General features: G+C 37.2%; 1 protein-coding gene across 1 annotated transcript in view; it reads right to left on the minus strand.

Annotated features, from left to right (window-relative positions):
• Positions 1–6483: 6483 nt before the first annotated feature.
• The window catches only part of LOC104914934 (interleukin-31 receptor subunit alpha-like), a 17127-nt gene continuing 9653 nt past the window's right edge, over positions 6484–13957 (minus strand). The window contains exons 6-11 of the mRNA XM_031557253.1: positions 13539–13697; positions 12371–12493; positions 11632–11784; positions 9803–9946; positions 8764–8860; positions 6484–6652 (exon numbers count right to left, since the gene is read on the minus strand). Coding sequence (XP_031413113.1) covers positions 6565–6652; positions 8764–8860; positions 9803–9946; positions 11632–11784; positions 12371–12493; positions 13539–13697 — 764 coding nt within the window. The 3' untranslated portion in view covers positions 6484–6564. The remainder of the gene's footprint in view (positions 6653–8763; positions 8861–9802; positions 9947–11631; positions 11785–12370; positions 12494–13538; positions 13698–13957) is intronic.

Below are 13957 nucleotides of genomic sequence, written 5' to 3' on the forward strand. Positions count from 1 at the left end.
GCTGTCCTGTGGCTCTGGGTGGACGTCTGTGTGACCCAGCGTAACTGGAGTAACAGATTAGGTGTTCAGTGTGCTATTGCTGTTTAGACGCGAGGTACCAGGACATGCGGTGTTGGGAAGTTACAATAACGTCTGTACCTGGGTAAATATCTAGGTATGTTTTATGGACATTGATAGTTACTTCTTCCTTAACACAGCTGTGACAGAACCCAGAGTATATTGACATATTATATACGTATGTATGTTTTATGTCACATCTGTTCTCACCTCATCAACTTCAGTGAAAAACATGAAATTATCTGATTTTTGTCAAAACATCCCAATCCTCCGAGGTCAAAATTGCTCTTCAGTTTATGACCACATCAGGCTAGCTATTTTAGTCTTTCAGTGTGATGGCCCACCAAACACAAAGCTGCAGGTATCATAGCAGATACCTCTTATGAATCATAAGAAATCTTCTAGCAACCATGTATTTTAAATGAATGCAAGAATTTAATGGAGACTTAGCAAGAAAAGGTGAATGTTGCTGTTTGTTGTGTACCTTGACTTAACCGCTATAAGCAAAGTTTAACATTGGCAGTTACTGTTTGTTAAAGACCAAGTTTTGTGGTTCTGCAATCCGTTTCCATTCTAACAATATACCAGAAATGGGCTTCAACCTGCAGTTTTTCAGGTAAGTAGTGTACCTTTTATTCTCCAGCCTACCGAGACTTCAGTATGTCCAGTAAATACCTGAAACTGTTCCACTGCAAATTCCCTAGCCTGTACTGGCTATTCCTATGCTCATGCTTCCTTAAGATTTTTTTTATTACCACTTCAGCAAATGCAAAATACTTCCTTAATTTCTTCCGGTAAATTTCTGCCTTTCTCTGAGAACTGTCATGGTTGAACCCAGCAGCAGCTTAGCACTACACAGGTGTTCACTCAGTAACCTGCAGTAGGATGAAGGAGAGAATGCTAAATAAAATAGAACTCATGGGTTGGGATAAAAACTATTTACTAAGACAGAAAAGGAAAATGGGAATAAACATGTGATTATAACTGTTAATTACATATATATTATTTTATTATATAAATATATATATATATTTGGGATATGGTTTAGTGGGCAATATTGGTGGCAGGTGGATGGTTGAACTAGGTGATCTTACAGGTCTTTTCCAACCTTAATGATTCTGTGATTCTATTATATATATATATATATACCTCTATAGTGCAGTCACTCACCACTTGCTAACCAGCACCCATTTCACAGTACAACAGCCTGCTATCTACACAATATCTCACCAACCACTGACCAACGCCCAGCCAGCCCCCAAGCAGCGACCATTCCTGGCCACTTCCCCTTGGCTTTCTCATGATGTCTCATAATGTGGAATACCTTGTGCCAAACTCAGGCACCTTTCCTCTGTCCCACCCTCTGCCCCCATGCCATCATGGCGGTGACTCTTCTCAGCAGTAACCCAAGCATTTCTGTGCTTTTAATGCTGTCTCAGCTGAAATTAGGACAGGATGGGTAATGTGAATGACAGTTTCTAGAACAGCAGGTTGTTTTCAGTTTTATCAGTCAAACTGGTGCTTCTGCTGTAGAAATAAAATAGATACAGGGATACGATCATTCTCCCGATATCAAATGTGTAATTTGTCCTAGTGGCAAGCTGTGTTCAGAAGTGATTGATACAAATAGTCCTGAGTTTTATTACCTACTTTCCTACAGAGCTCACCAATACAGTAACTAAAACACAGTTAACATAATCCAAGCAGTGCAAGCACAGTTCTTTAAGGAAAAAAAATCATTGAGCAAGAAGAAAATAAGTAAACCAAGAGCCTGCAACACATATCCCAAAGCTCTGAAACAAGTATCTTGTAATTAGAAGGCTTTAATTGAATGATTTGTTACTTTACAATTTTTATAGCAGTAGCTGGACTTGATTCAAGTCAAAGGGCTTCTCCTGTACTCTGCCTTAGAGGACTCTGTTCAAGTGCGGATGCCATTGTGCTGTAAGGTGGCTTTTAAGATTGTCAGAGTACCGACAATGGTTTTTAGCAAATTTATAACATTCTGTGGTTCCTATTATTCTATTTGACAGTTAATACAGAGAAGAAAAAAAACGCTTTGGAATAGTGTGATTGCTGCCATCTGCAGTTCCAGGCTGAGTGGCTTGATTTCCCATATCTGAAAAACATTGTCATGTTTTTGAGTGCTGTCTAGTTACTGCACTATGATCTACCCTCAAGTGTAAAAAAATGTGTAAAAATGTATCTCTGTGTTTATACTATTCATACATTAAAGTATCCAAGAAAAAATTGATTTACTCTCTTTACCAGAAAAAACCAGCATATCGACTTTGCTGTGCTAATTGACTCACTACTATTACTATACACTTTTTAGTGTCACTGCTGACTCAGTAATGTGCCATGACTTGGCATCCACAAATCTCTTTTTCTGTTACCTAGCTTTTGAGACACTTTAGAAATGTGAGAAAAACTGAAAAATGTGAGAACTGAGAAGAACTTATCTTCAAGAATGTAAATGTGAAAGCAATTTTGTTTTGCACCTTTGTATCTCTTTTTCTGGCATCATGAATTGCGCAGCTGGCAGCAAAGCAATTATTTAGCCATATGCCTTATCTAGGCCCTATGCATATCTTACCCATTTAAAAGGTGGCACATAGCCAGATGTTACCCTTTGTTACGTCAGCACTGTGAGAATTCACTTACCTCCAGCATTCACAATTTTTTCTTCTTTTTTGTTATTGTCCTATACTTGGATTGTGTTTTTTTTTAAAACTTTCCCCTAGTGCTCAATACACAGGCCATATTAGAGACTAGATATTGCATTCATTTCTCCGAAAATAAGAAATACTAGATCCTTGTAACCCTGCAGTATATTATCCCATGCTATGAATTACTGTGCCTATGTGCCCTCCAGGCCTGCAGTCAAGTATTTAAGCTTTTATAATGTCTAAACTCTCACTGATGCTAACACTGGTCATCTGGAGGAATTTCTGTATGCTGCCTAAAAAAACCCCAAGATATATTCAAAATAGATTGGCATTTATGATCTTGAGCCCCTGTGTTTGCAATTACACTTTTCATGTAACACGTCCTGACAATAATGAAGTTAAGAGCATAACTGCAAACAACTGAAATGAAGTTAAGAGTATAACTAGCTGAAACCACTTGAGCACAGTATTCTAAATAAAATGAAATATCTTGCACATATGTTACTAGAGGCAGTGTTCTGCAGGTTTTTTACACCTCTTTATGCACTTGTATTTTTAGATAATTACCCCTAATCTGAAGACACAACACTCTGTGCCTCCTAGTCCATGTCCCTTTTTGACTGGGTGAGACTGTTTAGCAAGGACACTCTTCAAATATTCTCTACATAGAAGACTCTTTTCACTTATAGTCAGAGATGTCAGTCTAGGGAACATCCAGTGCTTAGAAATTGATAAACTTCTTTCTTCATGAAATAATCTTAATAAAATGCTCCATAGAATAGAGAAGACAGTAACAGACTTCTACAGTAAGTGCAAACCATTAATGCTTATGGAGTTTCTGAGTGAGAGAGAAGTCCCTGTAAGCTGTAAAACCATTTCAGACTCAGTGCATTGTGGAGGTACATGATGCAGTCACATATAGATCATACAGAGGAGCTGATATATTTCAATGGCATCTTCTCTATGCAAAGTTTGGGGAATGACTAAATGAACTAGCTATTTAGCTCATTAATTTTGTTCCAGATTTGTTATTGTACACAAAGTGAAATAGTATCTGCAACCTCATCACAAACAAGAATATAAACAGATTTCTGTCTGTATAGATGAACATAAGAAGAAATAGCCTTAATGCAAGTAAAACTTTGGTAATAATAGTACTTGTTACCATCTTTTCTTAAACAGGACTATTCATCTAAGTTTCTGTTCCTAAATTCAAGGCGTCCCACTATTTTGTTCATTCAACTAACTAGAGAGCTTCTTTGCCATGGTAGGTGGTTTTCGTAGGATTTTTCTGAAGAACATTATTGTTCTGAAAACAAGATCTTACACTGTCACACTAAATAGCAAGCTCTTCTGATGACTAGAAAATGTTGTTTTTAGACTAGAAGACTAAGAATGGATTTCCTCAGACCGCTTGGTCTGAGGAAGGATGGCCACTGAACTAGAGCACAGTTCTTGTCACAGAGTCACTGGCTTATATGTTCTTAATGCCCTCCATTCATGTACCTGAGGTTTTGAAAGTTGAATTTTTCAAGATTCCTCAGTTCAAATTGACTTTTTCCATCAAAGTTGGTCTAGGTGGCAAAAGTACTACCTGGCTTTGTTTGAGGTAGTCCTGGGGAGCAAACAAAACTTGATGCTCAGTTTGTGTTGGCTTACTGCTTAGTTCCATTTCCAGGCGAGGATGAGCAGCTCTTGCAGGCAGCTTCACTGTCAGACTCATCAGAGCTTTCTGGCTGCACTCCATGCTGGTGTAGTCACTCAAGAGGGGTACCGTAAAGGAAATTATTCCATCTTTTTCACTTGTAACTGTTTTTTCAGGGATTTCTTTGTGTATTATATTTATGCCTATATTATTGCTAGGTTCTTCTGACTCTCTGATGTCATGCTTGCTGTCTTCTATGCCATCTGTAAAGTGCTCTAGCTTCAAAGAAGCCTTTTCATCATGCTCTATGACATAAAGGCTGGTGGTATCATTGTCTGGCAGTGTTTGAAGCAATGATTTTGAAATGGGTTTCCAAGTACTCTGCAAGGAAAGACAAGAAGAAATTGTAACATTGGTATAATACCTTGGCAAAGTGAAATTGTCAATATATTGAAATAAATGCCAAAAGAACAAAGTTAGGAGGTAACTTCTATGAGATGCACTTCCATTATTCCATTTATTATGATCAACAGTCCTAACTCTATACTAACTAATCTAAAATAAGTTCTATACAAGAACTGATTTTTTTAATGTATGAACAGTATGCATTGGTTGTAATCTTTCCAGCTCCCAGGACCAGCGTGATCTGACAAAGCATGACAAAGATCTGTTCCTACCTATTGTATCCTGAGTAGTTACAACACCAAAGCATAGTCTGTGCCAGCCCTTGCACACAGACATTAATCTTCTTTAGTCCAGCTGTCTTAGGCTCACATCCTTAAATTATGACTGAAGCCCCATAACATCTACTCCTCATCAGCCACAGCACTAAACCATGCCCTCATTATATCTCTAGTCTCACTAGTGTGTAGGGAGATTGCAGCTCTTATTGGAAACTTCTTGATTGCTATTAAATAGGAAAAGCAAGAGGGCAGATTTCAGACTTATTTGTTATACAAAAGAAGAAAAAAATACCTATCTTCATCTAACCTCTTGATTATGAGTAGCCTGTCAGTATCTTCATTAATGTCATTGCTAGTTATTTTGCTCTGTTGTCTTAGATTTTGACAGTGCTGGGCTGTAGATACTATCTTGAAGCTTCTGTTCTGATCTTTAATCGTACACTTGCCTTTCCTTATGTGAATACGTAATTTTAAGCTCTACAAACTCTGACTTCAGCTTAGATTGGCAATGACATGCTCTCATCAGCTTAAGTCTTAGAAACAAAGAAGTGGCATATTTGTATCTCTATCCATCAGGATACATCAAGAAATATGTATTTCACTTGATTTAGGCTTATTTAGGCTAATGTTCCCTTGTTCTAAATAGACACAAGTCTGCTTTGCCATAGCTTACAATGTTGGCCTGAAAAACTAGATCTACAAGTGCCAAACTAAGTTTATGTCTGCCAGGAAAATCAAAATGATTTTAAAAGGAAGCAGCACAAATTCCTGTTCCAAAAACATAATTGTTAGCAATCAGAGACTTGGGAGATAAACTGAGTTGTACTTGAGGAAGGACTTTATCAGGTACCAGCAAAAGAGGAGTAGAATCACATATTCTAGCTATTTTCCAGGCACTTTGTTAGTCCTGAAATTCAAATAGCCTTACTAGAACATACAGGAATTCTGTGGGTAGGGCAGGTTTGAAGGTGCTATTGAACTGTGTTCCCTCTTGACTAGTAGATGTCTCCTCAGACAGCTACCAGCTGACAAGCTAAAGCCCCAGAATTTCTGCAGAAGGATGCAGGGATAGGGAGGTAAAGACTGGGCTTCAGAAAACCAATACATTACCTCTTGCGAATTCCTCTTTTGTGGAATTAGACCACAGTGTGTTACAATGTATTTTGAGTAACTTGTGCTCAATAATCTGTTCCAGTTGTTGAAAAGTGACTAGGTATAATTGAACTTGTCCCTCTCAACAACTCTACCCATTCAACGTTTTCTTGTTCTTTTAACAACAGTTCATTTAAATGTGATCTAAAGTGTTTTCAAAGGGAGTCTGAGAACCTTTATTAAGCTAAAAGATGTATACAGCCTCTGTCTGAACAACAACCTTCCCATTTGTGTATTTCTGATAATACCCTAGCTTCCTAACTGTTGGAATGAGACTTATGTTAGGATGAAGTGTGAAAACAGTAATAGCTAGTGATAGTGATTAGTAAGTAGGTACGATTTTTCTAGTACATTTTTTTCACACTGTTGGAATTATACTTGCCATATCTTGGATCGCACTGCTCTTTCTTGGATTTGGTACACTGGACCAGCATGATATTTTCAACCTGTAAATAAATATCCTAAGTTTATTGACAGGTTAAATAACTGTCATTTCCTGTGCATTTGAATTAACTGCTGTATCTACATTTTATTGGTATTTTCATGACCATCAAAACAAGATGTTCTACAGTGACTATTAAGCATGATGGCAATTAAAAACTCTAGGCCAAAATTGTTAGAGTATATTGAGATGGTGAGATTAGTATCTTATTCCTAATTCATTATCATTTCCACAAAAATCTCTATATTCTTTGAGGACCTGCAGGATGACTTTTGTTTTAGAGTGTGTTTTCTCTTTTCTACATAGTTTAGTTTTACCTTAAGGAAAAAAAAAAAAATTGAACATTTTTTTGTTTTTAACTTCTTTACAATCACACTTCTGATCTGGAGAAAGCTCTCCCTAGGTGGAGAGCAAGATTCTTTTCTCACTATGAGTTCAGCCCTTTCTGGAAGGAATTATAGTATCTCACCATTTCATCTGACACAAACATACCATCACTAGGTTGTTTCTGCCATAGCTGTAGTGTAAGTGATAATTTACTCTAAAATGCTGCAAAATCAAAATCCACTGTTTGTTTCAAAGCTTGATCCTCCCAGAGGGGAGTAGAGGAAGGCTCAGAATGGTCCCATACTCTTCAGTTTCAAGTGGCTGTTTGTCCTCAGCCCTCTCATAGCCTTTTTTTTTCCAGCTTCTTTCTTGTTCCTAGAGCTCAAAACCACAGAACTGACAGCTGGTCTCTAAGCAGTCTGGTTGTTATCTTCATGGGTATGTGCAGACTTTGGAGGCTGCTCCCTGCACTGCTTTGACAGCTCTGGGGAGAAGAAGCTGCCTTTCATCCCCTGTGAATGGCACAAAGCAAGGGCTGCTTGTGAAGGAGCATCTCTAGAAAGCTGTGAGATTGGGCAGCTCTGGCAGTGCTGGGGCGACGCTCCACTGTCTCCCTCACTACTGATCAGGATGAGGTAAGGGTCTTTCTTCTCCTTCATCCTTTTCAAGTGGACAGGCCATTATGGTGGCACACCATCACTCCTGTCACCCCAGGTCACTGGAGAACATCCCTCAGCATTTTCCCTCTGAGCTTCTCCCTGCCAGCAGCTGCTGTCAGAGCTGCACTGTGGGAGCTCCTGGCAATGACTCATATCTACATGAAAAATGTCAGCACATTTATGAGAAACAGCGTGAGGTTATCTAGGCCATCACCTTGCCTCAGCACTGACTTCAGTGTTGTCTGGTCTTAAAGTCAAATCTAGACTTTATTAGATGTCACGTACTTCATTAAGGTAAAGCCTAAGGCTGTAGTGTTATCTGATCTCCTCACTGACCCTGTAAAGATAGATTTTGTGACTGGTTAGTCCCTTTTTAAAGCTTCATATTCATCATCTGAAGCTGGTGCTTTCTAAAGGGAGAAGAAGGGTAGTGGCATCCTAGGACATCATAATAGTGATCAGAATGGTCATATGCTACTAAGTTTATGAGAAAATGAGTATCAGAATCGATTACTATGCAAGCCATTTTCTTTCAGTGTTAGTATATGGCCTTCACTGCACCTCAGATTAATTTGAGGGAAAGATCGCTTCCCTCATCCATATCTTGCAGGCACCCGTTATTCTCTTCTTCCTACTCATCCATTTCTTCTCATTATTTTCATATGTGAGTAATTTGTAACATCTAAATGTGCTTAGAGGAAAATGCTTTGATTGCAGCATTTGTATGTATACTGGTGGAATTTCCTCCTGCATTTCCATAGAAAAGACATGACTATCAGTTGGGAGTGAAAGAATAAACTGATTAAATACACCATGTTTTCTTATCTATAGTGCATTTTCTACTGGGATAAATGATCCTAGCTCTTACCAAGGGTATGTGAGACTGGAAGTAATCAGTTAGTTAACTCTATCAAAAGCAAAATGTTATAGGTTTTTGACAAAGTATTTAAATAAGCTTGTTACTGGTTTGTAAATTATCTCACTGTGTAAATATATGGGGTGAGCTTTTTTCCTTGTACTTTTAAATTGATTTGCTTTTGATGACCAAAAAAAGGCATAGTGCTTTGAAAATCAGAAATAAGTAAAAGGGAGTTACTGTTAATAGCATTAGTCAATATTCGCTTCTTACCTCTTAAGCATCAGAATACACGTCATAGGTGCAAAAACCAAAGCAAACATCATGCTGAAACAAAGGCCAGTCATTAAACCTTCAAATTCTCCTTTTTCTGATGGGAAGCAACAGAAAGACTGACTCAGACTTGTGCTATCAAGTATACAGAGACGTACTGATATACTTTAAACACAAGTCAGACTTTACTCATATTCTGGGATTCCTGTTCTGTCCAATTGATAATGTGTTGAAATGACTTGAGAGTCCATATTCCAGCTAACCACATGTGAATGCAATATATATCGTATATATTATATAATATATATTGTATTATATATTATATATATGTAGATATATATTTCAATTATATATATAATATATAAAATTATATTATTAAATTATAATTGAAATCTATATCTACATATATATATAATATATAATACAATACCTTAGCCTATTGAAGCATCTGTGAAACAAGCAAATTCTTGCCAGTGAATGATAGAACACATTAGATGAAAAGGACTCTAGTTATCAGAAAACAGAAGATTTGATCAACAGTCAGCCACAGTAGAAAGACTGACTTTCTTTTTGTAAAAAAAGAACTTTTTCGCTGAGGTATCTAACTGGAAACCAGCTTTATGTGATCAAGATTTTGCCAAGAACAAAGACTACTGAACTTTGTAAGTCAAAGGCAGATTATTTCGACTACTGAAACCTGTGATAAGAGTTTGCAATAAATAAAGATCAGTTAATATAACTAACATGAAAAAATCACAAAATGTTACGAAGATGAGGTATCCTAGCTGAGTCTTCTCTGCATGTTAGGTAAAGAAATATAGGCAGAGTTTCATGATACACAGTTCATCTGTAGCAAATGAACAATTTTGCCTTTGTTATCAGTAAACCAAGAACTGAATAATAAATCCTGTGCATGAGCACTTTGTTATCCCCTGAAAAGCAGGGAAAAGGGAAAGGGTATAGAATAATGCTTTGTATAAAGGCATATAAAGCCAAGATTGCTGCCAGGCAACACAGTAGCATGCAGATTCTATAGTACCATATTTTAGAGTACTGAATTGCGGTGAAAAAGATGGTGATCCTTCTCCAGCTTTAGTGAATCCTGAAATCTCTACACGGTAGATTGTCTTTTCTTTAAGTCCAGTAAGACGGTAACTTGTAGTAGAAGAGTTGATGCTAGCAGCTGAAAACACAAGAGTGGTTAGAGAATGGGGCAATGAGATGATTTCTATTATTTGAGTCTGTATCTGTGTAGTTGACTAGGGAAAAGACAAAATTCCTATGTCCTGATCCATACCTCGAAAGTCACACTATGCAGATTTTCTTTGGGTGAGTATAAGATTCTTCAAAGTACTTACATGCATTTGGCTTTCAGATGTAAAAAAGTATGAGATCCTAACACACCAGGATATTTAGGCGATAAGTACAGTAGGCTGTGTTTAATGGGATATATACCTGACATGCTGTACTATGGTTTTATGAAAACCCCTTGTTGTTAGAGTTGAAATAAGGACTTGGAAAGAGCAAAGCATCTGAACTGCCTGTAAGCAATGACTGAATGATATTTGCAAGACAAGACCTTTGCATTACCCTCACTGGTAGTGAGTAGTTATTCACGTCAGTCAGTATCAGTACTATTATTTTGGGTTCTGTACAGAAAAATGTCAATGTATTCAACTTCATCTGCTTTTTAGAACTTTGATCTCAGTCCATTTTTTCTGATGCCGTGGTGACTTTTCCTCCAGTTAGAATAATGCAGTGCAGTAGAACACCTTAAACTAGGCAGAAATTATTTTTCAAGTTTGCTATTGAGAATCTGAGATCTTAGAAATATTACTGTAGCCTGCAGGTCCTCTAGGATTCTCCAGTAAAATTATTATTCCCATCTGGAAAACATGGCAATCTGTTGTTGTGTTACTGTTGTACTGATCATTAGGGGTGAGTAAAAAATTAAGTTCAGCCCTGTGGACTCCCTTGTGCCTCCTCTTCCACTCTCTGATAGGTAACCATGGTGAAGTAGAACTCCCTGAATTCCCTGTCAAACTCCAGCTAACTTCAGCAGACACAGGGCTGTATGGTTCAAGCTTTTGTTATTTTTTGTGGTCTTCTGAAGACATATACCAATAAGATCTATAGAATCCTTGCTTTTCTCCTTTCTCAGGCCATAGGTGCTATTTGTCTTCCACAACATATCTTTAATTGTATTTAAAAGTCAATACATGCAAAATTAATGCATTATTATTTATGATATGTTTAACAAAAGAGATAAAGATAGTGATTATTTGCCCCCAAACTTTAGTAGTTGAGCTCGCAACTGAATAGCTATGAGCTTTATTTCAATGCGTAGCAGGTCTATCTTTTGTAGTTAAGCAATAAATAAGGCTATCAACTAAAGAAGATGTTCTAAAAAATGGAATTTATAACCATGTCTTTCAAAACAGGTAAGAAGTATGAAAAAATTTACAGCAAATAGAGTTAAAAAAAAAAATGCTCAGAGTCAAACCTAGCTGAATTGCAATGAAGCATAAAAGTATTGTGACTGAAATCATAAGACCTCAGAAATGCTAAAAGATATATCTTCCTTTCAGTGTTACGGGGAAATTCTATTGTTGTCTTAAAACTGTATGTTTTAAGGGAATTTTTCTTATCGATACTTAATCTGACATGTTCCTATGAATATGTATAAATTTCTTGAAGTCATCAAGAGCAGAAAAACCCTAACCAGAAACTGATCTTTGGAAGCACTCTGTTCCCAGGGAAATATGATTCAGTAGTGTGCTTTTAATTAATGCACGTTAATGGCTCTGTATGAAGAAATTTCTGTCATAACACTGAACTACTGCTATGTTCTGAGCAATGGAGACTTACCCAGAAACTTATTCATCGATGAATCTATGTATTTGATTTTGTATCCCTGGAGAAAGCCCATACAGTCGTCAGCAGATATTTCAGACCACTTCACAAATGCAGAATGCTTTGTGATATTTAGAATTGTTATATTAGTGGGTCCTATCCTAGGAACTTAAAAGTCAGAAAATAAGATCCACATTAACATTAATGCAATAGACATACATGACTGAAACCTAGCTGCTACCTAGGGAGATCTTTACTTCATTCTAGTTGTCATAAATACAAGATAAAGGGTGGAAAACAAAAGAGGATCTCCATACAGTAAAACACTCAGATATTAAACAAATACCCAAGGTGGTAAACACTATCACTAACTCACTCACAAACACTTTTACTTCAGCAGTCACAGTTGTATTAATTTCAATTTGTTATGTAAGACATCATTGAATTTCTATTGGGAAATCTGACTTCAGTTACAATTACATTTGAGCTACAAGGAGTAGTAACTCAGGTGCCCCCTTTCTGTTATTTTTGTAATCTCGTGTGTAATAACAACATTTTAATGGACCTGTCAGTAAGGAAAAGCATTCAGGTCATTCATTGCCAGTGCATAACTGCTAGGCCCAAAGGCAATGCTAACTGTACAAGCATGTTAAGTCACCATGTTGGATTTTTTTTTTAATCTTTTTTTTTTTTTTCCCTAGATAGGAAATGAGAAGAAGTATAAGGAACATAAATATATAAAAAAGAGGAGTACCTCCTTCAAGCAAGTAAAAGTGGGTTACTCCGAAAGTCTTTTCGTGTCCTCTGAAACTTTCACACTGACACACATCAGATGCATGCACCATGATTTTGTACAGCTTATATGGATTAATATTGTCTGGAAAACAAACAAACAAACGTATTTCAGTGTTTACTGAAAAGTTATGATTGAAAAGGAAGAGGAAGAGAAAGAGGGACAACAACAGTTGTTACAGTTTTTGTGTATAGATCCTATATATTCCTGGGCCTCAAAGCATAGCATTAAGCTACAGTCCTTTACACTGAGCATAAAAGATGTGAATCCTTTCTCACTGACTTTCAGTACTCGACAGAAACTATTTCAAAAGTAGAACAAGATGTAGCTCTGGTTTGTTACTAAAAGATGCCATGTTTTCCTAAAACCCACCTCTGGAAAGCTTGAACTGCTGTATAAAAAGCAGTGAACAAAAATAAGTTTACACATCTTAGTTCAATGAACAATGTTTCCCCCAGCCAGCATATTTAAAAGCATGCAGAACAACTAGATGTAATGTGACACTGCAGATATTGCAGGAGGACTGAGGAAAACACTGCACCCATTTACATTAACCTGAACTTAAATGTTCTATATTATACATAAAAGACAGTTCTGAATAGTATCTGCAAGAATCACTTATATGATTTCAATAGAGGTTTTGGATGACTGTTCTGTAAATTGATCTCTGCCGGCAGCTCTTCATACCCAGATTTGCAGGTACAAGAGTTGAGAGTTTGCGCTTTGACAGCACAACTGTGGAGTTAAAAAATAATGCAGGGGAAAGTCTGCAGCAGAGCAGTTTATATTTGAAGTTAGGGACAAGAAAGACATTTATTTGTTCCTATGCCACTGTGTTAGCCAGAAGGTAGCGTATAGGTCTGCCTGAATTTGGGAAAGGAGAGATCTCTTGCCAGCAACTGCAGTTTAGCTACATTTCTTGCCCAGCTGTGACTAGAAGAACTCTGCTGAAGTTTATTTTCCCTGTTTTGATGGTTCTTAAAAGTAGATGTTATCTCGTTGTTGGATAGGGTACACTTACCTGGATCCTTAGTTTGCTCTTAAAAACAGGATGAAAATCCTTCCCTCCCCAGCAGAAATAACCAGTAAGTGAAATGGTGCCTGTATGAGATGTGGCTGTTGCTTTTACCTAGTGTGAAATTTCCAGCAGTTGTAGCTACTATTTTCATGCGCATATCCTCTTTACGAGTGCCCCAGTCAACTACAAAACATTTTGGACTGTATTCTGGATTCCAGGTGACAACTGCATCAGTTCCGTGAGGCTTAACATTGATTTGGCCGGGCAAATCTGTGAACAAATATACCATTAGACATGAATGAACAGAAAAGCAGTCTATCCCTTCCTCTATCAGTGTTTTTCTCTCTTTTTCTCTGATTCATCTGAAGATTCTTCATTAAGTAGTTATCATGTGGATGACTATACAGTAATACATACTTTTTTATGTCAATAAAGGAAATTTAGCAACTAACACTTTGTAATAGACTCTGCGACCTTCAGTGTTAATTGCTGTTCAGGACCTTTAATTTCTCAAAGGGGAAATGGCTGTT

The sequence above is a fragment of the Meleagris gallopavo genome, chromosome Z, assembly GCF_000146605.3.
Source record: "Meleagris gallopavo isolate NT-WF06-2002-E0010 breed Aviagen turkey brand Nicholas breeding stock chromosome Z, Turkey_5.1, whole genome shotgun sequence".
In the NCBI taxonomy this organism is placed as follows: domain Eukaryota; kingdom Metazoa; phylum Chordata; class Aves; order Galliformes; family Phasianidae; genus Meleagris; species Meleagris gallopavo.